Consider the following 24969-nt stretch of genomic DNA (forward strand, 5'->3'; position numbering starts at 1 on the left):
AAAGCCAGTAAGGAAAACAACGAAGTTGATTTTGCATCAGATATCCCAGCAGACCTCATAACTGTTTTTTCTGCCCTGCCTTCTGGTTCTTCATGGGCCCTATGTGCAGGAATTTGATATATTCCAGAAACCGAAGTGGCAGTCCTTATTCTGTAGATCATTTACTTCTGAGCAATAGCTGCAACCCAGTTCCCAGGGCCAGCTCTCTTTCCCAATCCCACAGGTCATGCTGCCTCCAGCCCACTGGAAAGGTGCCTGAGGAGAGAACCAAGAGTTCCCTAACAGGCGCTAATGCCACAGTGGAATCAAGGTTTCACACAGCAGTATACCAGTTGTTCCCTGCTCCCTCTTCACACTGAAGCATCCTCCAGGGCAATGGGATGGCTTTTCACAAGGTAGGAGAAAAAATGGTTGTGCTTTCTGCCAAGTCACACCAAACACTAGCGGTCATCAGCGCTTGGAGCTCTCTGAGGCTTCAGTCTCACAATGGGTTCTGATTTACCTTGGGAGATAACTGCTCCTTGTTGCAGAAACAAAAAGTGAGCCTAGTACATTTCCAGCGTTCTGGTGAAAAAAAATGTAGTTCAGGTATCCTGCAATCATTTTCTAAGCTTGCAGGACATACCTATAAACAATTTACTGATCTCCCACCGCACATGATTCTTGGGATAACAACATTTTGCTTGTATATGGTGCTTAATCTGGAGATTTTAAAAAGGCTTTACAAGAATGGGGAAAAAATAACCCCATTATGCATTTGGGTAAATAAAATTTCAGAAATTCAATAAATTCCTAAAGATTGTATAGCTGATATTGGTATCAAAATCTGAATAATACATTATCAAACCACATTGCCTTCACAAGCAAATCACTGCAGAATTTGTTTGACTTTATCAGGGACCTGTGTTTTCTTACGGAAATTATCATCCCCTGCTTTGTATCTTCCTTCAAATCCCACTGCAAGGAAAACCTTTCTATGCACAGATTTTCCCCTTTCAAGCAGAAGAAAGCTCCGCCACCCGAGCAGTACTGTCTGCACCTGTATGCTTGTCATAGAACACACACGTCATGCAACATAGAAAAGGCTACAGGCTGGGCAGGCTGGGCAATGATTTGGAATAAAGAAGAAAAACAGACAGGTTGAGGGAAAAGAGGCATGTGCAGTCATTCTTCAGCCTTCCTGATCATCTAGACCCCACACATATATTCTGATAAACCCAAACTTGTTGGATTGACACAAGGGAAATTTAAGATGTCTTGAGCACAAGAGAAAACAATGAGAGGTGGGGCTACAGACATACCCCAGTGCTGGAGTCCCTACCACTTTCGCACATGTAAAAAACCCCCAAAACAAAACAAAAAACCAAAATCACAGTTTGGATCAAAATTATTTCTTAGGAAACTGTAATTTCATTTTTGCCATGCACAGCTCCTGAGAGATGTGGTTCCCTGAAGTCCAGTTGTTTGAAAAGGATTTCATCAAGGCCAGGTTAACAGGCCACAACTCAATAAAACTCTTTACAGAGCAGTTTAAATGGACTGTATCTCTCCTTCCTCCACAACAAAATCCTGTCCAGAGGAAACTGTCCAGGAATTAGTTTCCTTTCAACTACTTTATAGAAAAGCAACTATGGCAGCTAGAGACACTTTATGGAAGGCACTCCATAAATCCAAACCAATTAGTGCAGAAAAGTAGGCAAGCAGCATTCGTGTGTACATCCTAAAAACATCCATTAGCACACATCTGGAAACAATAGCAAAATGAACAGATTCAAAAGGCTGCTGACCATCCTGGTGTTGTCTCATCCCCCAAATGCAGCAGCACATCTGTTTATTTCCTTTTAGTGCAATGCATACAAATTCCACATATTAAAAAAAACTTTGCTAAGACTGCAAAGCCAAAAAGTCCCTGTTTCTCATCTTAAGAAAAAGTGATGGAGGGAGGAACGCAGATGCATTTAATAGAGTTTTGCAGGGGAAACAGCAACAGTGGACACTGATAGAGGTAAAAAAAATAATGAAGGGAAAACCTTCAAAAGCTCAAGGGAAAACATGAGATAGATTCAGCATGGGATAAAGAATTCAAAGAGATATCAATACTGAAATATCAGCATGACACTTATATTAACAAGTGTAAATTGATATCAAAGAGATCAAACCTTCTCAGCTGAATTCTGACAGATTACCTTTGATTTTAGAAGTCAGCACTAGTGGGAAGCATAGATTCTGAAATATTTAAAATAAATCTCCAGAAATCACGACCCTATGTGATATCAGCCAAATTTCAGATTAACTACTTCTTTCCTTTTTGTTTTATCCTAGCAGTAATTTTTAGGGAAAGGTCCTATGCTCTTTTGGGCAAGCCTAGGCAGATCACTCACCTTTCCTCACTGTGCTCCTCTGACCTCAGAAGTGGTTAATTAATATTGGCTTTGCATCATTGTATTTCTGATATGAAATTGTTTAAGTTGCTTACATCTCTAAGCTCTGACTTATATTTATGCTAAGCATATGCTCCTACTTTACTAATTTAACTACCAATAATTTTATTATTTATGCTACAGGTTCCTTACAGGTCTTGCCCATGGTGACACAGAAATGAGTGATAACTTGAGAATAAAAGTAAGGAAATACGGTTGCTGATTACTTACCCAGTGTCAAGACTACAAGTGCAAGTGAGATAAAAGCATTTTATACTACTTTTGACTTGCCTTTTCTGAATCAGCTATTTCATCCTAGGCAGGTCTAGTGTGGTGGTGTTCTGGCCATACCCTTTATTATCATAAAAGGCTGTAAGAGCAGTCAGTGACTGCACTAGCTTTGTGCATCCACAAATTATTCCCCTAGAAGAAGCCAACTGAGTTGCTTAGGTAGCAGAGAGGTAGACAGATGGTTGAAAAGCTGATCTAAAGGGACAATATGCAAGGCAGCTGAGAGAAGTTGAGATTCTGCTTTGCAACACCAGACACAACAGGACATTCAAGAGGCAGTACCAGTGTCTGAGCTCCAAACTCTCAATGTCTTAACGATGCCAGTAGATACTCACAATGGCTATGGACAAAATGGGACTTTTTACAACAGGAAAAAAGAAAGCCCTCAGACCAGTTTGTTAGTGCAGTTCTTCCTATAGTAATGAATAACAGTCACAGGCAATGACTCCAATAAAAATAAACCATCATTGCATGCACATGTGGCTAGGCTTACTCCCAGAGGAGACATTCAATACTTGCAAAGGAAAGAAATGGAAGGAAAACAAACAAAAGGAGGAGATAGAAATGAAAACCAAGACTCTTTTAAGAATAGAGAAACAGAGGAGTGGACAACTCCAGGAAAGAGGACACCCTCCAAATGTCAAGCCCTGCTATACCTGGCTGGCTTCAGATCTTGTTCTGAAGAGCAATACATATATAAAGGACTTTTTCATAATGCATAATGCCAGGATCTGGGAATCAGGATTCATGAGTTAGGAAGAAAACTTTGCCACTGGTTTATTGAGCAATTACATGAAAATCATGTAGCATTCCCTTGTTTCAGTCCAAAATTAGGCATTGAGATAGACATCTGTAGCAACTTCACTATAATAATTTTCTGCTACGTAGGCATAGCTCCAGAGATACCCTGCTTTCCCCTGCCCAGGGAGTATAGCAGAAGGATCAATAAGCAACAGCTCTGCTATCTGGTTTGTCAAATACTCAGTGGGCTCAATTCCTTCCCCTCTCATAAAAGCAGAACAGGGTCACGTGTTTTGTCTGTGCCTACCCAGGCAGTTACTAGCAACAGATGACCAGTCTGCAATTTGTTTCAGCCATTGCGGTGTGCCAAACACTGGATTTCAAGTGAGAGAGATCAGCATGTAATATGCACTGCCATTTGGACATGGGTTTAGCTTCAGGCACTATAATGAGGAGCTCTGAATATCCTTGGACTGAGTAAACATAACTTCAGTGGAAGGAAACCATCAAAACCTCAAATGAGCATCAAAGACAATCAGACAACAAAAGCAAAACTTTCCAAGGTGAACTGCCCTGATGTGCTCCAGAGCAAAGACTGTCCTGAATGCAATAGGCCAAATCTAACAAAATGCTGCTTTGGCTTAGCTGCCCTCTCCCACACTGTAAACACACCCCTGATCCCTCTAACCCAGAGTGCCTTTTCCTGCCTGGGTATGTAACTTAACAATAACTTCAGTAGCAGGGAACTGTGTTGCCCAGGCAAGCATTGCGTGACTTCAAGTTTTAACCAGAAAAGAAAATGCAATCCCAGATGTTTATCCAAACTGTGTCTGAACTGCTGCAACCTGGACACGGAAGTGCACAAAACCAGGCTGCCTCCAGTATACTTCCACTTAAGCCAGACTTCTGGTGCAAGTTCCCCAGCATGAAATATGGAGTATGCAGGGCCAGTCAGCCCTCTTCTGCTCATGTAACACCAGATTCTGTGAAATTCCTCTTCCCAGAAGCACTTCTGTCTCACTGCCATGTGCCTTATTCCCTGGTTTGTAAAATGAATTTTGTTGTCTTTTCTGTTTCTGAGTCTCTCCTAATTTTCCCAGTGGAGAGTCCTATAGAGGCCAGGAAACTTCACAAGAGCTTGGCTATGATGATTTCCTATGCTATAATACTTTCGAGGCCCAAAGCCCTGGTAATTGTCCAATGTGAAGGGTAATTCAGGAGAAAATGCTTGTAGTTTTTACTAAGCAGGAAAGTGGACAGCCAGCCAGCATGTCCTGGCTACCACTATGAAACAGTACTGAGAAAAGGATCTGAGGATGATGCTGTGGCTGGATAAAGTAGCCGGGTAGCATAAACACAGCCTCCTAGGAGAATTCTCCTATGTGGCAGCTTGTGGTCACTCATCAGACTTATAGCACACTGGTAGTGAGAAGAACAGAAAATAAAGTTCATGTAGCTTTTCAGAGCCTTCCATACTGTTCCATTTGCTTTTGGTTCTGGAAATAAGAAAAACGCTGAAGGATACAATTCTTATTTATGACACATATTGGAACACTGCCTCATCCCTGGGATCATGCATCCTGAACTGGGAAGGACTTCCTAAGGGAGTACCAGTACAATAGCACCAGAGCAGTTCTTCTCAGAACACATGGCTGCTTCCACCCAGTCTGCCAGACTTGCCTGGAAGAGACGGCACCAGCGGGGAGGACAGCATAGAAGCTCAGCAGCTGCGCACTTTCTCCTGCACAGAACCACACACTCAGATATGCCATTGGCTCCTCCGCCCACGGCTGCAGAGGTAGGGATCAAAACAGCATCCATCCCTCATCACCGGATGGAGTAAATCAGTTCAGTGTAATTCAACAGCACAACATAAGGAATATACATTCTTCAGTATGTAATTAGCGTATGCATTGCCATCATGATTTATTACTTCTATTATTCTTCAGATCTCTACGAACCTTCTTCATAAGTTTTAGCAACATACTTATCTTCAACAGATATAAAAGTATGCACTAAAAATTCAGCCCTGATGCCTATTTCTAATATGTCTCAAACCTTTATTTAGCCAATCCTCATTCCTTCTTTCACTTTCTTTTGGCTTTCCAGATGATGAAAAAGCTCAACATTATTGTTTATAAATTGAAATAAAATTAATCCATTGTAAAAGAGCACCACCAGTGTGTTCTCCCCATCCTGCATTCACTGGGTTTGGACATCACAAAAAACAACAGTGTCCTTCATACTTCCTTGATGTAAAGGCATAAGCCTAAATTCCCAGACCTGGGTCAAAAAGATTGGGATTCAACCAGGTCCTAGACTACAGCATAAATATTTTTTATCCACACTAGTGGCTGCAAAATGCCTTTGACATGAAACAAACAAAAATCCCTTCCAACTTTTTTGCGTGTTCACTTTGTTCTGTTCCTAAAAGTAAAGTCCCTGGAGACAAACTAACACAACACTGCTAAATTCATATGCAAGAGACAGCAATATTATCTTACGTAAGCCCTCAGCAAAGTGTATTTTAGAGTCCACTGGTCATCACATAACAAGGACAAGAAAAAAATTAGCTAAGAGATCTGTGAGTTAATACATACAGATGCAATGCATGTGCTTTTGGAGTACTGTCATGCTTTACGGGTGTTGAGAAAAGGTGACAGATTTAATTCAAATTTAATTTCAAGCTTTCTACAAGACTCTAGCAAGAACATTATTGGGAGAGATTTTACAAGGAAGTAGAAAACATACTCAAAGAAAGCTTAACAGCCTTATAAATATCAACCTGTATTGCTGAATGTACAACTGTTGAATAACAAAGTCCTAGAAAAATCTTTCCGTAACAACCATGAAATGTTTCAGGAGACTTTGTTCACATTTCTAGAGAGTAGCGGATCCCCACCAGTCCCCACCAGGTAAAGGGAAACATCCTTATTCCAATGCATGGCATAGATGCACTATAGGCTGGGCAGCCCTTTAGGACCTGAAACATTGCTTTATAACCTGTCAGATCAGAAATTTTTGATGACAACATGTCCCACATAACAATCAGCAGTTAATAAACGTTTTCATGTTGGAGAAGAGGGGAGAGTGGTGGATGCTGTCTACCTTGACTTCAGCAAGGCTTCTGACACCATGTCCCATAACATCCTCTTAGGCAAGCTCAGGAATCGTGGGTTAGGTGAGTGGTCAGTGAGGTGGATTGAGAACTGGCCGGATGACAGAGCTCAGAAGGTTGTCGTCCATGGCACAGACTCTAGCTGGAGGCCTGTAGCTAGTGGTGTTCCCCTAGGGTCAGTGCTGGGTCCAGTCCTGTTCAACTCACTCATCAGTGACTGGGCATGTGAAGGCACGGAGTCTACCCTCAGCCAGTTTGCTGATGGCACCAACCCGGGAGGAGCGGCCGATACCCCAGCAGGCTGCGCTGCCAGCCAGCCAGAGCTGGGCAGGCTGGAGAGCTGGGCAGAGAGGGACCTCACCAAGTTCAGCAAAGGCCAGTGCAGGGTCCTGCACCTGGGGAGGAACAACCCCCCACACCAGTACAGGCTGGGGGTGACCTGCTGGGAGGCAGCTCTGCGGAGAAGGACCTGGGAGTTCGGGTGGGCAGCAAGATGCCCACGAGCCAGCAGTGTGCCCTGTGGCCAAGATGGCCAGTGGGACCCTGGGGGGCATTAGGGGCAGCGTGGCCAGCAGGTTGAGGGAGGTGATCCTGCCCCGCTGCTCTGCCCTGGGGAGGCCACATCTGGAGTGCTGGGCCCAGTGCTGGGCTCCCAGTTCAACAGAAACAGGGAGCTACTGGGGATGGTCCAGCAGCGGGCTATGAAGATGATGAGGGGAGTGAAGCATCTCCCTGATGAGGGAAGGCTGAGGGAGCTGGGCCTGTGTGGCCTGGAGAAGGCTGAGAAGGGATCTTACCAATGGCTACAAATATCTTGAGGGCAAGTGTCAAGAGGACGGGGCCAGGCTCTTTTCGGTGGCACCCAGCAACAGGACAAGGGGCAACGGGCACAAACGGCAACACAAGAAGTTCCACCTAAATATGACGAAAAACTTCTTTACTTTGAGGGTGACAGAGCACTGGGACAGGCTGCCCAGAGAGGCTGTGGGGTCTCCTGCTCTGGAGACATTCAGAACCCGCCTGGACACAATCCTGTGCAACCTGCTCTAGGTGAACCTGCTTTAGCAGGGTCCAGAAGTCACTTCCGACCCTGACCATTCTGTGATTCTGTGAGAAGAAGCAGAAGCAAAGATCAGACATAACGGTAACTGTTTTCACAAAATTACTGGGAGTAACATTTACAGCTCTTAGATATTTTCTTGCATGGGCATTATGCTTAAGAAATTCATATTGGTTTGTGTTTATCAGGGATATTAACTACATGTGAACTTTTGAAAAGTTACTTCTATTATGTTCAAAGGACAAAAACATAGCCCTAGCAAAGAAAATGCACAACTGTAGAAAAAAAAAGATGGAAAAAATCTCTTAACCTCTTCTTTCCTGCAACAGCACCCCAATGGTAACCATTTCTTACAGGGAAATTGTTTAGCTTTTTTTTTCTGTATTTAATACCGATTATTTTAGATGAGTAAGAAACTCCTTGGGGTTGTTTTTTTTTGTGTGTGTGCTAAATTACATTTTCATTTTCTATTTTTAACCTGCTCAGTTATTTCAAATGGAGACTGAGACAGCCATTATAAGATCACAAGTGAGAAGTAAGACAAAATGTATAAGAAAGGAGAAAAAAAGTAGTTTCCTCTTGGTTTTGATATTGATGTACCACGTCCAGCTGGAAACATCAACACAACTTAAGAGGGGATTAGGTGATTTTCTATCTGTAGCTTGAGATGACTATGGGTACAGAGTTTTTTATTATTATTAGATAGATAAATAAATAGTGATAAGAAGAAAAAGAACTTCACTTGACATACAATGAAGAGCAAACACACAGTTTGGACCAGAAACATCAATTTGCTGCACTGCTGGCTCAGGATTGATAAGGCTTTATTGGCTCAGACTCCAAGCCAAACCTCCTGGATCACTCTCAGCTCTGTACATGGCCAGCTCAGGTGTCTTTGCAACCTAAACTCCACAGCTTCTAGTTCAGTGCTGTGGAGCATGTAAACACCCTGAACTGCAGAGACATCTGCACAGCCAAATTAAGTCAAATAGCAGAAAAAGTCAAGGTTGATTGTTCACTCAGGACTAGTGCAAGAACTTCTGCCAGAGGCTCAGGGCTTACTTGTAGGAAATGACTGATAAGGGAGACCATGAACCACCACTGTGACACAAATGTGAAAGGGCCTTACAAACCCAAGATAAATCAAATGAGCTCTTTCCAGTGGTGAACCTCAATAGTGCCTCATTCACTGCACTGCAGCCTAGGTCTGTCACATTTTTTGACAAGTGACCTGGTTAGTTATTTCCATTTAGTGTTGCTCCAATATGAATACTCAAGGAAGAAGACATTCATTAACCAAGCTGCACTTTACAATACATCCTACCAGTATTTAAGAAGTTCAACTTATCCATCAATCACAAGTCTGTCAGAAACACTGAACTTCAACATGAATTGATGAATTTACTGTTTTCTGTTAATATGTATCCAGAGGACACACCTCTCCCTAATCAAAGTACAGCATAAGTACTACATGTGAGAGCTGGAAATAGGATGGCTCAGGTAGCTATCGATACTGCCTTTTACCTTTTAGTCACAGGTATCTTCCAATGTTTCCACAATGTAAGTATAATACACTACCATCTCCTGGACACATTCTTTCCATTCAGGATTGAGCAGATGTCCTAAAATCCCATCATATTTTTTCAACAGTTACAACATCCAGTTCAGGGGAAGATAATATTGTGAAAATTACATGGTTTATTATCTTCTTGAGGCAATACGATGGGTAGACATGATAAAGTTGGCCAGGCAGCTCCCAACAGGTCACCAACATTGGAGACCATGAAAACCCACTCCATTATAAGGTGTCATCCATCTCAGGCAGTGGTCTGTCAACATTGTTTTTATTCTTTAAAGTGGGTCAGTAGTCTGTATTCAGTTTCTGAGCAGTTAAGAGGGTTTCTTTTTTTTTTTTCAGCCTGTTTTTACATCACAGCCAAGGGCACTGATACCATAGACAGGAATTACAGAGATCAAAGATCAAAAGGTCTGCGTAGAGCAAACCCCTCTAGACTAATTGATCCTACCCAGGGTAGACATGTTGATAAGGCTGAACCAAAGAAAACACAAAATATTCTGTACAGCAGATTTTGAACGCCACTCACTGGCTGTCATTCTGCTGTGTTGTCAATCTAGAACAGTTCAATGACATTAGATTCATAAAACAAGAAAAAATTCAAGTTCAAAGTATAATATCCTAGCTATACAAACTCCTGAGATGATTCTCCCTTATTATGTTTAGAGCATCACAAAAGTTGTAATGGCTGAACATGGGGATCACGTCTGATCCCTACCTCTTCACAGAAGATGCAATGCATTTTGCCCGCTGAGGTCAATATGTCAAAGTTTGTCTGGTTTTAAAACTTTATCTGAGGTTTATTTTTTTTACCAGTGCAGCTCAAACTTGTTGCTATGTCAATAAACATATTCTATCTAGCACAGACCTCACCTGGGAAGAAAGTAAGTAGAAAGAGAAGAGAGAAGAAGAAAGTAGGTTGAACATAAATGTTCAGGCCGTATACAGTATTCCAGAGATGTCCCCAGTGCCTTTCCACAATGGTATCAACACTTTTCTCTTTCCTTTGAAAATAGCTTGCCTACTCTATTCTAGGATAGCACAGACCCTTGTCATGATTACATTACACTGCTGAATTAGGTTTTTTGTGATAAACTAGACCACTCCAATATTAGCTTCATTTTCAGCATGTATGCTCCTTATGTAAAGCAGAAATTCATCTGTAATGCTGAATATTATTTTACAGATTATTTCTATTATCAATCTTATATTCCACTGTATTTTCACTACTTAAGGTTGTCCAGTTCTTTCATAATGATACCCTGATCTTTTTCACTATGAAGAATGCCTTCAAGCTTTAAGTATACCATATTCCAAGACAGACTTTGCTGAACTTTTCTAAATAATAAATACTTAAAATTTGAGTTAGGCATTTTAATTCGTTTGTTTTCAATTACAAAGAAGAAAAAAAGGACAGAAAAAGAGAGGATCTGGTAGAAGACAGGAGGCAGTGGGATTTGCCAAGGCATTCCAAAGATAAACAACTTTGGACATTGCCATTCTGATGTGAGGAGCAATGACACTTTAGATATTGATGAGACAATCTGCCCTAGGTTAATTCCACTCTGTTTTGAAGGGAAAACTCACTCTGAAGTCCAATCAAAATCAGAAAAGTGATTCTGTATAAACAGGATGGGAATTTGTGTTCATTCCCACTCTGCAAAGGGGCTTAAGCTTACAAACAGAGCATTTTTCATACAATTCAGACCAGAGACTGAAAGTCATATCTGGTTCTTTCTCTCTCCCATTTTTATGCTGTTTTAGTGAACTGTAAATACAGTGTTTGTAAAGGGTGTTGGATTAAGTGTCACAGACTGAAGTTCTCAGTTTATATTCAGAACAGATTTTGTTATAGAAATCTAACCCCTCCTATCCTGATCTCTAAGTGGTTCCCCATAAAGAACAGGAGACATAGCCCCGATTTCTGAGAATTGCTATCTGATTAACATGAAGGTGCACAACTACCAATTAGACCACGGCAAAAGGCCTTCTCCTCAGTTACAGAACTGAGTAAATATGTAAAAATTAAAACAACAGTGTCACTGTGACTAAGTAGGTCTCACCAAAGTAACAAACCTATTTTCTGTGGTATGTTTGGAAGAGGACCAAAAAAAAAAAAGAAGTTGATAATACTAGAAATGAAGATGTTGCATTAACCAATATGGAAGAGGCTGGACAAGCATTTTAATCATCTAAAAATTTAAGTGCTAGCTACTGACTTTGTTGGAAACTTGCAGCTTGGAACAGTTCTGATGTCTGCAAAGAGGAGACATAGGAATGCAAAGTGGCTTCTAGAGCAGAGGCTTAGAAAAATCAGCTGTGGTATCAACAGAAACTGGAAACAAGGAAGCAGAGAGAGAGTTTTGCCATAAAGGTCAAGCCACAGCCTCAGTTTCATTAACCTTTTATTAATGGTGAACACTGCTGAAGTAAAGTTTATGGCATGCTAAGGAGAAACACTCAGGAGAGAAGTCAGTGACCACAGTTAAAACCAGTTCAGTGGGTGAGTTAATCTACAGAGTAAACTGGAGAGGGGAGATGGAGTACCTTCACAGCTGAGGAACTACATACTAAAAGGAAGTACAAAGGCTTTTTAAGTGCCTGAAACAGAGGCAGTAAAGGTTGAGCAAGATCAACCTTAGTGGCACATAAGTGGCAGTGAAGAGATTCCAGCTCTTCTCCCAGCTGCAAAGGATTTACTCTGGCCGGTTACTTACTTATGCCTCAGTTTCCTCGGTTATTAGCACCCAGCACAGGCATTGCAGAGATCATTCAGTAAATGGATAGTAATTTGAAAATATAGTATAAGATGGTTAACGTGTAACTGGTGCAGGTTAGCAGCAACCAAAGAGTCTCCTCTGAGAGCTGACTGGCCTATCAGTCAAGGATAACTAACAGAAAGTAGCCACCTCTGCCACCAGTCTTGGTAGAAAGACTTGGTATAACTTAGTGACTGACTTTGCCCCTCTGCCTCAGAGATGTTCCTCCTTCTCTGTTTAGGGTACTTTGAACTACAGATTTATGAGTTTGAAGTTTGCAAACCTGCTGCTGTATTTTGTCATTAATAATCTGACATCAGAATAATCTTCATTAAGAAAACTCGCAATGCTTATTCAAAAAAGGGCAGACAAAAAGATGAACTAAAGGTTTTCTTTTCCATTTTATCTAGGGTCCTTTCATTTCTATTTAGGTTCATAGATAACAAATTGATTAGTGTTATATAAGCACCTGAGTAAATGACTTCTTGTTTAAGAATGATGGAAACATTTTTCTCTGTATAAAAGCGTCCTGTTAAGAGGAGAAGGCCATAAATCCAGTCCCACTTAATGCAGACAGGGCTACAGTGATGTTTATATTTTATGACCATCCCCCACTAGTCCATTAAGAAGGAAGCTTACTGCAAACAGAGACATGAACAAACACGCAAGTCAGGAAAGTGAGTGACCTAGTGATGTTTGAGCTCCAAATACTTGTTAATGAACTGTCTCTATTTCTATGGCATCCTTTCATTTGGCACTTTTGCTGGATTAAGTCAGCATCACACTGTGTCGATAATAATCTGTTTATGCTGGGGTTGTGCATTGTGTCCAGTTTCATCCTGTTCACATGCAACTCGAGTTCATATTGCTGCTTATGCTTGTATACGATCTGTGGACAAGCAAAAGATTTCTGTCATAAGGGTTATCAGTCTAGAGGCTTTTTAATCAGAGAAAACCCGTGAGTTTCTTATTTCCGTATTTTAAAGGATGTGGTTTGTACACATGCATAGAAATTTGAGGCTATAACAACCTTTCATTGTGTCTGGATTAAAAGTATTCAAATAATAGCAGAGGTGATGCAGAAGTCTCTGAAGTAAACTGTGTTGCCTAGAAAAAAGCACTTATTTAAATGGAAGGGTTTGCACAACTCAAATACATGTTCCTACAGTCTTTCCACAGCTATTTCTTCAAAAGCAGCATACTCCGTAATGGAGAACCTGAAAAAAACTACTTTCTTGCAGAATTTCATATCCCTTGCATGACTCCGTACCATCATTCTTGTCTTACAAAAAAAAAAAAATAACCCCCATCTATCTTCGTGTTTTCACAGAGCTGATTTTCCATATGATAAGCACATTATATAATAAGATGGCTTAGAACAGATACACAGTTTACATCACTTCCATTTTGAAACAACCCGATAGCCAAATCCCTTCTCTGTCACTGCTTACTGGACCTCATTATCCACTGCCATCTGCAGATCTTCTCATGTCTAAACACTTGAAAAAAAGTATTGTACTGTGTACATAATCTGCATTACTGTACAATGCACATGATTCATGTAGCATATAGAGACAGGTTTTCCCAACATGGACTGCAGCTGTTAAATGGCACTCCATTTGTCTTAATACTTCTGCTAAAAACCCACACACAGAGCTTTCCTCTGTACTTGTTTAGGATACCAGGACTTCTCTTTCTGCATCCACCCAAATTCTAGCTCAGCAGACAACAATGTAAAGAGCAATGCTTCCTGCCTCACAGGTAAAAACGGGCAACCTTCACACATCTTCGGTCACTTCCTTTGGCCGCTCACTGATTTCACTGTCCCGTTCTCTATAGGCTCTTTCTTGCCCTACTGTGTCAAAGACTGAACTAGATGAAAAGCTTTCTGTCTGCATTTCTCAGCACCAGTAACTATCTCCATCCTCCTCATCTGACTCCAAAACCGTGTTTAAGACTATCAAAAATACATTTTTCCATTGCATTTTCTTCTTCTTCATCATCTTTACTAGGTAGCTATAACTGCTACAAAGTTAATAGAAGAAAACACATCCATGCTGTTTACAAAATAAAACCAGGATAACATTTCCAAGCTTCATTACTGTACTTGCTATCCTCCAGATTACTAAATCAGAATTTAGAAGTGTTAATCCCAGATAGCAGTACTTGGTATATGTTTCTTCTCCATAGCCTACTTGCTTTGTTTGAAATTGGTTTATTTGCTTCCCTTTTTTATGGATGAAAACCTTACCTGGTGTTAATCTTTAAAACGGGACAGCTATCCAACAGCTACAGAGTACACATAACAACTACCTCCAATGTTTTACAGGGAGAGAGAAATCTGGTCTCACTTATGCTCTGAAGCCATCATGACTGCAACAAGTTACATTATTTCTATTTTTAATATAACTTCGCAATGACTGGTACAGTAACAGCCAAACATCTGCAGAATTTGAAAGAACTGCTTCACTAAAATTATAATAAATTTAAGATAAAGGATCATGGCAATTGGCCTTAGCAAGTCACATAAACATAAAGCTTCATCCCCACTACCCTTGGCTCTCTCCCAGCCCTTCCCCACTCCAGCGAGTATCATGGTTACTTCACCATTGCAACTTTGGAATGCTTATTCAGGGTCTATTCATATGATACTAAGCAGAGCAAGACAAAACAGCTGGTCTGTAACCAAGGACACAACAAAAGTTATGCCTGGCATTAATCTGAATGAGAGAAGAGGTTTTTGTTTTATTGTTTTTTCAAGAATGAGTCACCATATACTTAAGTATTCAAAACACTTCACCTGAAGAAGGAAAATTGCAGCACGACAAGTCACCTGCCATGGCCTGAAAGCTCCAGCCCATACCTCAATCCTAAGACCAGTTGTTCTCTGGGTACCCAGCCCCCTGAGCTGGAAGACAGGGACAAGGAGCAGAATAAAGCCCCCATAATCCAAAGGGAAAAGGTCAGTGACCTGCTACACCACTAAGACACACACAAGTCAATAGGGCCTGGTGGGATACACCCAAGGGCACAGAAGGAGCTGGCAGAGGAGCTCACCAAGCTGTTCTCCATCATTTATCAGCAGTCCTGGCTAACTGGGGAGGTCCCAGAGGACTGGAGGTCTGCCAATGTGACATCCATCTACAAGAAGGACCAGAAAGAGGATCTGGGGAACTACAGGCCAGTCAGCCTGACCTCGGTGCCAGGGAAGGTTATGGAGCAGACCAGCCTGAGCGCCATCACACAGCACATGCAGGACAACCAGGGGGTCAGGCCCAGCCAGTGTGGGTTTAGGAAAGGCAGGTCCTGCCTGACGGAACCTGATCTCCTTCTGTGACAAGGTGACCTGATTAGTGGATGAGGGAAAGGCTGTGGGTGTTGTCTGCCTGGACCTTAGGAAAGCCTTTGGCACCATCTCCCACAGCTTTCCCTGGAGACACTGGCTGCTCACGGCTTGGGCGGGTGCACTCTGCGCTGGGTTAAAAGCTGCTGGACGGCCGGGCCCAAGGAGTGGTGGTGGATGGAGTTACACCCAGCTGGTGCCCGGTCACAAGTGGTGTTCCCCAGGGCTCAGTGCTGGGGCCAGCTCTGCTTAGTATCTTTATCGACGATCTGGACGAGGGGATCGAGTGCACCCTCAGCCAGTTTGCAGGCGACACCGAGCTGGGGGGAGTGTTGACCTGCTGGAGGGCAGGCAGGCTCTGCAGGGGCATCCGGGCAGGCTGGACCCGTGGGCCGAGGCCGGTTGTACCAGGTTCAACAAGGAGAAGTGCCGGGTCCTGCATATGGGTCACACCAGCCCCACACAGCGCTACGGGCTGGGGGCAGAGCGGCTGGAAAGGGCCTGGGGGAAAAGGGCCTGGGGGTGCTGGCTGACGGCCGGCTGAACGTGGGCCAGCAGCGTGCCCAGGTGGCCAAGAGCATCCTGGCTTGTATCAGAAATACTGTGGCCAGCAGGACAAGGGAGTGATCGTCCCCCTGTACTGGGCACTGGTGGGGCTGCACCTCAAACACTGTGTTGAGTTTTGGGCCCCTCAGTGCAAGAGGGACATTTTGGTGCTGGAGCGTGTCCAGAGAAGGGCAACGGAGCTGGTGAAGGGTCTGGAGCACAAGTCTTATGAGGAGCTGCTGAGGGAACCGGGGTTGTTTAGTCCAAAGAAAAGGAGGCTCCAGGGAGACCTTATCACTCTCTACAACTGCCTGAAAGGAAGCTGTAGGCAGGTGGGTGTTTGTCTCTTCTCCCATGTTACAAGTGACAGGACAAGAGGAAAGGGCCTCAAGTGATGTCAGGGGAGATTTACATTGGATATTAGGAAAAATTTCTTCACTGAAAAGGTGGTCAAGCATTGGAACAGGCTGCACCCCATAGAACCACCATCCCTGGAGGTATTCAAAAAATGCGTAGATGTGCTGCTTAGGGACATGTTTTAGTGATGGACTTGGCAGTCCTGAGTTAACAGTTGGACTTGGTGATCTTAAAGATCCTTTTCAATCTAAATGATTTCTTGAAAATACCACAAGAAAACACTGATTTGTTATAAAGTAACACCTCTATGTGTACTACCTATGTGAGAATTTCAAAACATGTTACAGACATTAACACAATACTATGAGTCTCACAAATCCCTTGAAAACTATAAAACACACCAGGCCTGTACAAGTGGCCATACCAGACCTGGCCAGTGTCTCACTTAATCCAGTACCCTGTGTTCAACAGACAAGAATAAAATGTTAAATATAGTATGTAAACATATTAAACCCTACCATGCTGTCCCCCAAAGGCAGGAGCATACATGAAAACAGTAACCTTGAAGCCTGCTGACTCCAGTTCAGGAAAGAAGGATAGTTATACACACAGGGGTAACTGAGGAGTCTAACAGTTTCTAGCGCAGCCCCGCTGGTTTTAGCCCAAACTCAAAGGGTCTGCATGTTTCTGTGTGGATTTCAGGAGAACAATGTCATGGTTAACGACTTACAAGAATGCTCAGGGAGAACCAAGTATCAGTATCCATAAAGATATCAGGAAATTTCCTTCATTAACCCATTTGTGTGAAACAACTTTACCCACATTCTCTCAAGCTCTTATGCCACCGTGCTCCTGTGGAAGTCATGCAGCTCAGTCCCACCTCAGAAGTTAAGAGACTCCTACTGTTGTCCATGCTTGTGGGTTTTAGCGGCATAAGGAATTTAAATGCAGACTGGAAACCTCCTTCTGCCCTCCCCCATTGGCACTGCTTCTGGAGGAAACAAAAAACAGAACACTGGCTTCTACAAGGGGGCAAAAGAGGAAAGTACATCTGTTTGTTCAGAAAACTGTTCCTATCCAAGCAATAAAGCAAACTTAATTGATTTTAAGGCAGGCAGGATGTCCAGAAATTTCATTACTTTGCTGAGTTGGCTGCTCTTATTAATGTTCAGCAGACATACGGAGGGTGGGGTGGAAAAAGGGATAGTTGGCTGAAAAAATGTCTGCTGGACAAACAAAATGAAGGAATCTTTTACCTAATATACATAAAAAATCCTGTGTAGGAATTCTGTGTTTAATTTCCCTAGGTTTGTTGCATACTCTTTCTGCCACCTGCTGCCCTGGCATTCCCCAAAGTTGCATGAACAGTGACTTATGTCCCTGAGTTTTCCCAGAAATTAATACCGCATGACTGAGAACAAGTACCTAGCAGCCCAGTGGCCTGGCCTGTTCAGAAGATACAATGGTTCTGGAAAGCTACTTGCCTGAATCCTCCTTAACTATTACATTATCACTTCACGTTTTGAAGAATACCACCCTTGGGCCTCATGGCCCAGTGCATCTCAAGAGATTGCTTTCTCTCTTGATGGGTTGGATTTCCCACAGAAGATCAGCACACTGCCTCTACTACCATGGAAGTGGGATGTAAAGGAAGATCCCCCAGACTGTCACCATTGCCCCAGCTCCTCCAGGGAAAGAAGGAGAGAAAGAAGAGCCAGGAAGAGCATCTTCAGGAGGTCAAGTGACTGAAGAAAGAAAAAATTGTGTCCGCTGTGCAAGTCAGAACAAAACACAGGTTACTGTTTCAAAAGTATTGATTCTGCAGGGTTACAAATTGTGAAAAGCAGGGAAAACTTGGTTTTCCACTACTTTTTACCCAAATCTCTGGAACAACTGTGTGCTTTGAGTAATTTCCTGAGGCAGAATTTCACTTTAATACCGAGACTACACAGATAATCACAGGCCTTTTTTCTCTTTTTTTAATAAAGTAATATAAGAATTTGTAAAAGTGATTACTGACTTGGGAATTTTTGGACCTCCAAGTTAAGCTTCCTTAAGAAGTGTTGGTTTTCAAAGCACTGATATTCAACACGTGCTGGCAGAACCACCTCATGATGACTGAAATGGCATCTCAAGAACTGAGGCACCTTTATTCACAATTCATTTCTGAAAGTGGGTATAAAGCAATTATAAAAGAACATATGTGTGTAAAACTACAGTAATTTAATCAATACACTGCTGCTACAGGTAGGGTAATTCCAGATGCCTTCCTCTAACTGGAAACTGCACGTCTAGCTGAAAGATTTCTATGACTTTAAGGAAAGAGAATTTATCTTAAAAAAGGACACAGATTAACAGCAACAGGAAAATACTTACAGGATATTATGAACATATCCCATTTCATTTATGAACTTCACCAACATATCACTATTTATATCACACTTCTGTTTCAAATTAATTTGATTTTAATAATATATACTGATGTTTACTTCAAGGGTTTTTTTCCTTACTGTAGATTTAGTTCTTCTGATTAATTAAAACAGAATGAGCCCATGGCTTCATATGCAAGCAATGCAGCACACATAAACCCAGTTAGGAACAGAGCAAAATTCTACTGTTTGTTAATTGGATTGTGACATATTTTTTATAATGGAATTTTAAAGGCTTGAAAACACCATTTCATATACTTGTGATCTATTACTTCTCAAACAGAATCAGGAAAAACTACATTTAATACCTGAATGTTCTTTAGGAAAACTGCTCCCTCCTTCCTCCAGCAGAAGAATGTTCTTAATCCTTTTTAGCCGACTTTGTGCAACATGAAGTAGCACAGAGCCCAGTTTCTGCCCTTTTCCCTTTGCCAACTCCACCTCTCATGTATCTCCAAAGCAATCCAGGAAATTTGTGAATAGCTTTGTATTCTGCACATACATGTAGAAAAGGAGAACTCATTACAGACCAGAGTAAGAAGCAGAACATAGATAACTTAGAAGAACAGCAGCAGTAAGAGTATGTTTCTATGCAAATGTGCATGGTCTTTAGAAGCGAGTCCAAAAGATGCCTTTTCTACCTGCATTTGACACACTTAACCTGCTACCTTAGAGCCCAGAGGACTACCACCGCTTCACAGTGCCCACCACTTGCAAGAACGGAAGTGCCATTCTTATAATTTTACTTCTAAAAAGCAGAATAAAACAGGATGGCTTCCTCTCCCTCTGGCTCTAAAGTCTGGAACCTGAAAGTGAGAAACCTCACATTGTGGCAGTAAAATCAGGAGCACCAATTTGAACACATGTGGGTAGTAATGCTACAGGAGTAAGATGGTACAAATTTTGCATAGCAATTTTTCTGACAGCTCTCTACTTTAATGGGCAGAAAATCAATAACATTAAGGCTGAGGGTCACAGCCTCCGGAAAGAGTTACATGAATGCAAAAACAGAACAGACAAAGCCAAAAGAGATTATAACTGCAGATATCCCAAGGGACAGATGAAATCATGGGTTGTTTTTTTTTAAAAAAATTACTCCCTCAATCATACCCCAAATGTCTTGCTTCCTAGTTTTTCACAGTTTTTTTTTTAAATTAAGAGGTGAAGATTGCAGTCAAAACTGTCACTGCATTTCACTCAAAAGCATGAAGTCTCTTAGTGAAAAGGGTAAGCATTCTCCTTTTTGCAGGCATACTTATGGAAAATTGCTTCTGCTCAAAGTTAAGCTTGCTGGTGCAGGCAGCAAGCCTCCCCTTATAAACAGTACCTGCAGAACATAGAGTGCTCCCTGTCCTAAAAGCCACAGCCGAAATTTGGCAGAAAGAGTGGAAAGGACAACAGCAAAACAATCGTAGCAGTGAAAGGGCTAGCTTCCTACTCCCACCCCAAAATCCTTGCGCAGGAAAGTACTTTAAGGATTACCCTTCATCTCCACAACATGAAATGCACTAAAAGCTCAAGGAACTTGTATGCCTGTGCCAACAGGCCAATGCTAGGTCCTGTGACTCAGATAAAACCACCCTAACACACGAAGGTACTGCAGGACTGATCATCCCTGAAAAACAAAGGATACTGACTGCCCTCCACCCCAAAGAAGCAACTGGCTGCAGAATGCCAGGTTCTCATAGGTGGCATAACCACAGAGGCTGAAGGACACAGTTAGCCCATCTGACTGAGCACTACTCGCGTAGCTTTATTTAAATTCTCTTTGTTGTTAAGTTCTCACCTGTCTTGTTGGAAAGTCAAGATATTGTAGTATGAGCCTGGTGTTGACACTGTGACTCCATGTGTTGCCAAGGGCTGCTGTCACACAACCAGATTCCCTTTTCTCATTTCCAGAAGCTCCTGAAGATAAATATGAAAGAAATTGCATCAAGATTGTGCCACAGAGAAGGGTTCAGCCCGGAAATATTAATTGGCCATCTCAAATCATTCCATAAGCTAGGTAATCACAACTGGTATGTAACAGATGGCACTATCACATTAATTTCCTACCTTCCCAATGTATTTATACAACTGCAGTGTGAGCTCTCACCCCTCGTGACACCTAGACAAAGTGCCAAGAATTAAGGATTCCTTCCAAAGTAGTATCCACCTTCCTGAAGAGACCAGTACATTTCTTAAATATGTGTAGGTTCACCATCCATGGGGAACACGTGCCTTTTCTTCTTTTCTTAGATATTCTATCCCCAAGCAAACCAGCTTTCTATGGGCACAGAGGAGAGGGAAGCAGGCCAGCAGAGTGACAGTGTAGAGTAACAAAAAGGGAAGCTAAAGGAGCAGAATAGGATGCCACAATATCCAGATCTAAAAATCAGAACAGTGCTTCATGCCATCAGGCATCCTACACATTTTCTAAGATTTGAAAAGAAGGGAGCCCCTTAGCTGTAAATACCATTCTGGTGTCTTTGAAATGGGAGAAAATTTATATAACCCTGAAGGAAAATGTATTTTGCTGCAATCAGCAATGACAACATAAAGAAGTGTTTCCAGTAATGCCACATGATCCAGTTTTCTGAACTATCGCTTAACCTGAGCTTTCTCATATTAAAACCGGAGACCCATACATACACACACATATACATATGCAGGCAGGTAGGTGCCCAAGACCTTCATCTCTGCTTACGACAAGTTCTGTGCAAGATGAACAGATAGATGGATGACTTGTTTGTACCTCAAATGACACTTCAAGAACAGAGCAAGCCAGACACATCAAAGAAATTCAGAAACAAAATCCCAATTGTTATGTGGGTATAAATGATTATGTGCAAGTTGAAAATTGAACTGTTTGAGGCAGACAGTCCATACTGTTAAAAAGCCATGAGTGAATGACAGATAGAAAGTTAGATTTAAAGTCAGGGAACTTCCTGTCATCTCTCAGGCAACAAAACTGATTCCCCAGGACAGTCACGAAATCCTTGTCAACTAAGTCAATTAAACTTAGACCAGACACTTACTCTGCAATGCAAACTTCAGAAAAGCCTTCTGTTTCTGTCAAAATGATCAGTAATGCAACAGTTAAAATGTTGAAACTTAAATTATAAGTACTAGGTTTCAGAAGCAATATTGTACTGAGATGACACAGTCATCTCATGGCCCAGCAGAGCTTCTGGAAGATTCAGGTTTAAAACTCTTCATTGCTTTTACATGTGCAAGGTTGTAGGTTTGCCACTTTCCCTCCCCCTGCAACTATTCAGTGAAGAAACATGATTTCTTCATCCACGGAAGCTTTTCTTTTGGAAAATTATCCAGTAAAAGGTAAGGCCAAAAGTGGTGGCATGCAGTAATAATCATTATTTGTATCACTGCCGGTAGCTTGCAAGCAATGAGAAGGACACCTTATTAGACTGCATTAGACCAAGCAGAGCAGCAGGCTGGAGAGAAGGGCCTGGAATGACTGCAGTGTGGTACAGGACTCAGCTGAAGACCCCAAACCTCCCACATGCTGCCCAGATACCAATACAGGTACCAATACCCAGATACAGGTCAAGAGGAAAGGGCCTCAAGTGATGCCAGGAGAGATTTACATTGGATATTAGGAAAAATTTCGTCATTGAAAGGGTGGTCAAGCATTGGAACAGGCTGCCCAGGGAGGTGGTGGAATCACCATCCCTGGAGGTATTTAAAAAACGTGTAGATGTGCTGCTTAGGGACATGGTTTAGTGATGGACTTGGCAGTCCTGGGTTAACAGCTGGATTTGGAGATCTTAAAGATCCTTTCCAACCTAAATGATTCTATGATTCTGTGATAATAAAACATCATTACTGTTCAAAGAGGCTAAGGGAGAATAAATGACATTCAAGCAGCTTTAAAGTTTTGTAATACTCTCTTTGTCATGTGCAATAAGCTGCGAGTTCCTCCTGTAGTCAACATCATCCTTCTTTCCCACCTGCTAGAAATAGGTAGGAATCACAAAATTCAAGTGAGGCAGCTAAGTTTGAGTTCTGGTGGGTGTGGAGGTGTTTCCCTCACAGCTGCTGTAAGTGCACCCCTGTATGCAGCTGGAAGCCACTGCTCCAAACCACCAAGAAGCAATTCCCCCACTGCTGCTTGGGGGCCTCTGACTACAGACAAAAAGCCCAGATGTTCCAGAAGTAACTGCTGTTAGGAGAAGTCAGCCACAAAATTCACATCCAAACTTCCCTCAAGTTACGTGTATGTTATTAGCTAACAGAAGGAGTAACATCTTGCTGTTGCAATCCTGAGCTAGGCGTTTAAACGGTTAAATGTCTGGAGCCTGCGGGTATTATGGAGATAGCACTCCATATTCTGCACTCCTTCCATGCCTAAAACCTGTCCCAAAGTGAACAGAAGTGCTAGAGGTGTAAGCCTTGTGGCCGAACAAGCAAGTTAATTGCTGTCATTTATGTTATTTTATTACAGAGGAGAAAGCCCACTGTACCATATTGTGCCAGCCCCTGTCTGAAAAGAGCTGTTCGTGTGACCCACTTTCAGGCAAATCCTCTTCTGTGAAGTTATTTAAATTTATGACTTTGGTGCAAAGTGGTTAGTAAGACTGCAGCAAATTTACAGCGGAGACTTTTTACAGGGTGGAAAGGAATGCCTCACAGGAAAGGTTTCCATTTTATAAGGGATCCTCCTGCAAGCTGATGCATTAGGCAGACAGAGAGGCAAACCAACAAGAAGTGAACTGAAGGGGGAAAGCAGCGCCAGCTTTGCAAAGAAGTTCAAGGGCAGTGATGGCACACACTTCATTCCTTCTCCTTGCTCTAAACAAAAAAAGATAGTAAATGTCTCAGAGGAAGGAAAGAGGATATGTTAGGAAAACAGATTTATATTTAAACATGGCCTCAAAACACCCCCTCAGACTTATCTTTTCTGTTATTTCAACCTCTACTTAGTCATTAACAAACTGGACAAAGAAGTGGATAAATAATACTTTTGAAAGAGAGAGTGGTATTTTTCAGCACATATTGCCTTGTTCTTCCAAACCCTGGTATTTTCATACTTAAGAGATGGGAGTTCAGACCAACCTTGGCCCAAGAAAAAACATGCTCATAAAGGGACTTTGGTCTCTGCTCAGAGGTCCCCAAACTGTCCAACCTGAACCACTTCAGAGTGGTATGGAGCAACAGCTCCCAGCTGTGACATGAAGGCACTTATCCATGCTGTGGGGTGGATGCTTCCACAGGGCCAGCAATGTGCAGTCAGCTGACGGGCAGCAGTTCCCATCTCTCCAGCCTGCTTAGAGCACTCCAGTCACTGCTGATGTGATGGTTTCTAGCCAGGACACAGGTGATACAAGGAGCACAGGGACCAGGGAGAGTAAGAAAACAAGGCTGACAGATGAGAGAAAAGTGGCAGATCTCAGTTTATGGATGCAGTGTGTGGGAAAAGGGAGTGGGTGTCCAGAAGCTCAGAGATGGGATTCTAGCAGGGGGAGATGAAGGTACACGTTAGAAAGGTGGGAGAAGACCTCTGAACAACTCCCTGCTTTGTATTTTTCAGACTCAGCTCAGGTAAAATGAAGTGTTGATTTCAATTCCTGTAAACATTTCTTCCTTCCTCACACAAAAAGAACTAGCATTAAACTGAGCTTCAAAGGGCATATCAGCAGACAGGCCAAGAACTCCAGGAGGTACCTGTTCTACTGTCTCCTGTGAAACTGAGCCCTTCAGGGTACCAGCAGAGACACCCCAGAGACTGTATCTGTTCTGGATTGCAAGCATAAAGGAGGAACTGGCTCCTTCACTCTTGCAGAACAGCTCTCACAAGTGAAAATAAAGCTTCTTGTGGTCTAAGTCAAATGCAAAATAAATGCCTCTCTACAACCAGGGGAAAAACAAACCGAAGAAGAAAGGGTAGATTCTTAAACTGAGGCCCACAGTCCTGCTTCCAAGCAGAATAGGTTCACTCTCTGACCTCCACTGCTCTGAAAGGAGTTGTCTGAGGAACTGGGTAACAACACTTGGCTCTACTTACACACAAGGTCTAGATTCATTTTGTTTGTTTCTCCCCATCAACGCAATTAAAACAAACCATCCATAAGTACCTTCCTTATCACTGAGATGAATACCACATACAGGCAGGATTGGAAAAGTGGGTTTATTACACCTTCCATTTTTCACTGGAGGAAACAGTAGGATTAAAGCTATTCAGCTCAATACTGATTCTGTGATTATTCTATTATGTCCAACTAGAGAATTAAAAGTACAGACACGGTCTCAAAGACCTTCTCGTCCCCTACATATAAAGAAGCACCATTTTAAAGACTAAATCCTCATGTAACCAAGTCCCAGTTGGTACA

At 42.2% G+C, this 24969-nt stretch overlaps 1 protein-coding gene across 10 annotated transcripts in view; it reads right to left on the reverse strand.

The window, feature by feature from the left end:
- The window catches only part of RAD51B (RAD51 paralog B), a 428481-nt gene that overhangs the window by 170148 nt on the left and 233364 nt on the right, over window positions 1-24969 (reverse strand). For 9 of the 10 annotated variants that reach the window (XR_008733375.1, XR_008733374.1, XR_008733376.1 and 6 more), the window contains one exon: window positions 20427-20545. The exons of the other annotated variant lie outside the window; for it this stretch is intronic. Coding sequence is in view for 5 of the 9 variants with exons in the window: in XM_055717384.1 (XP_055573359.1) it covers window positions 20427-20545 (119 nt within the window). In the remaining 4 variants the exon portion in view is untranslated. Of the gene's footprint in view, window positions 1-20426; window positions 20546-24969 lie in introns of those variants that run through there. 10 annotated transcript variants of the gene reach the window in all.

Source organism: Falco cherrug, chromosome 7 (assembly GCF_023634085.1).
Source record: "Falco cherrug isolate bFalChe1 chromosome 7, bFalChe1.pri, whole genome shotgun sequence".
NCBI lineage: Eukaryota > Metazoa > Chordata > Aves > Falconiformes > Falconidae > Falco > Falco cherrug.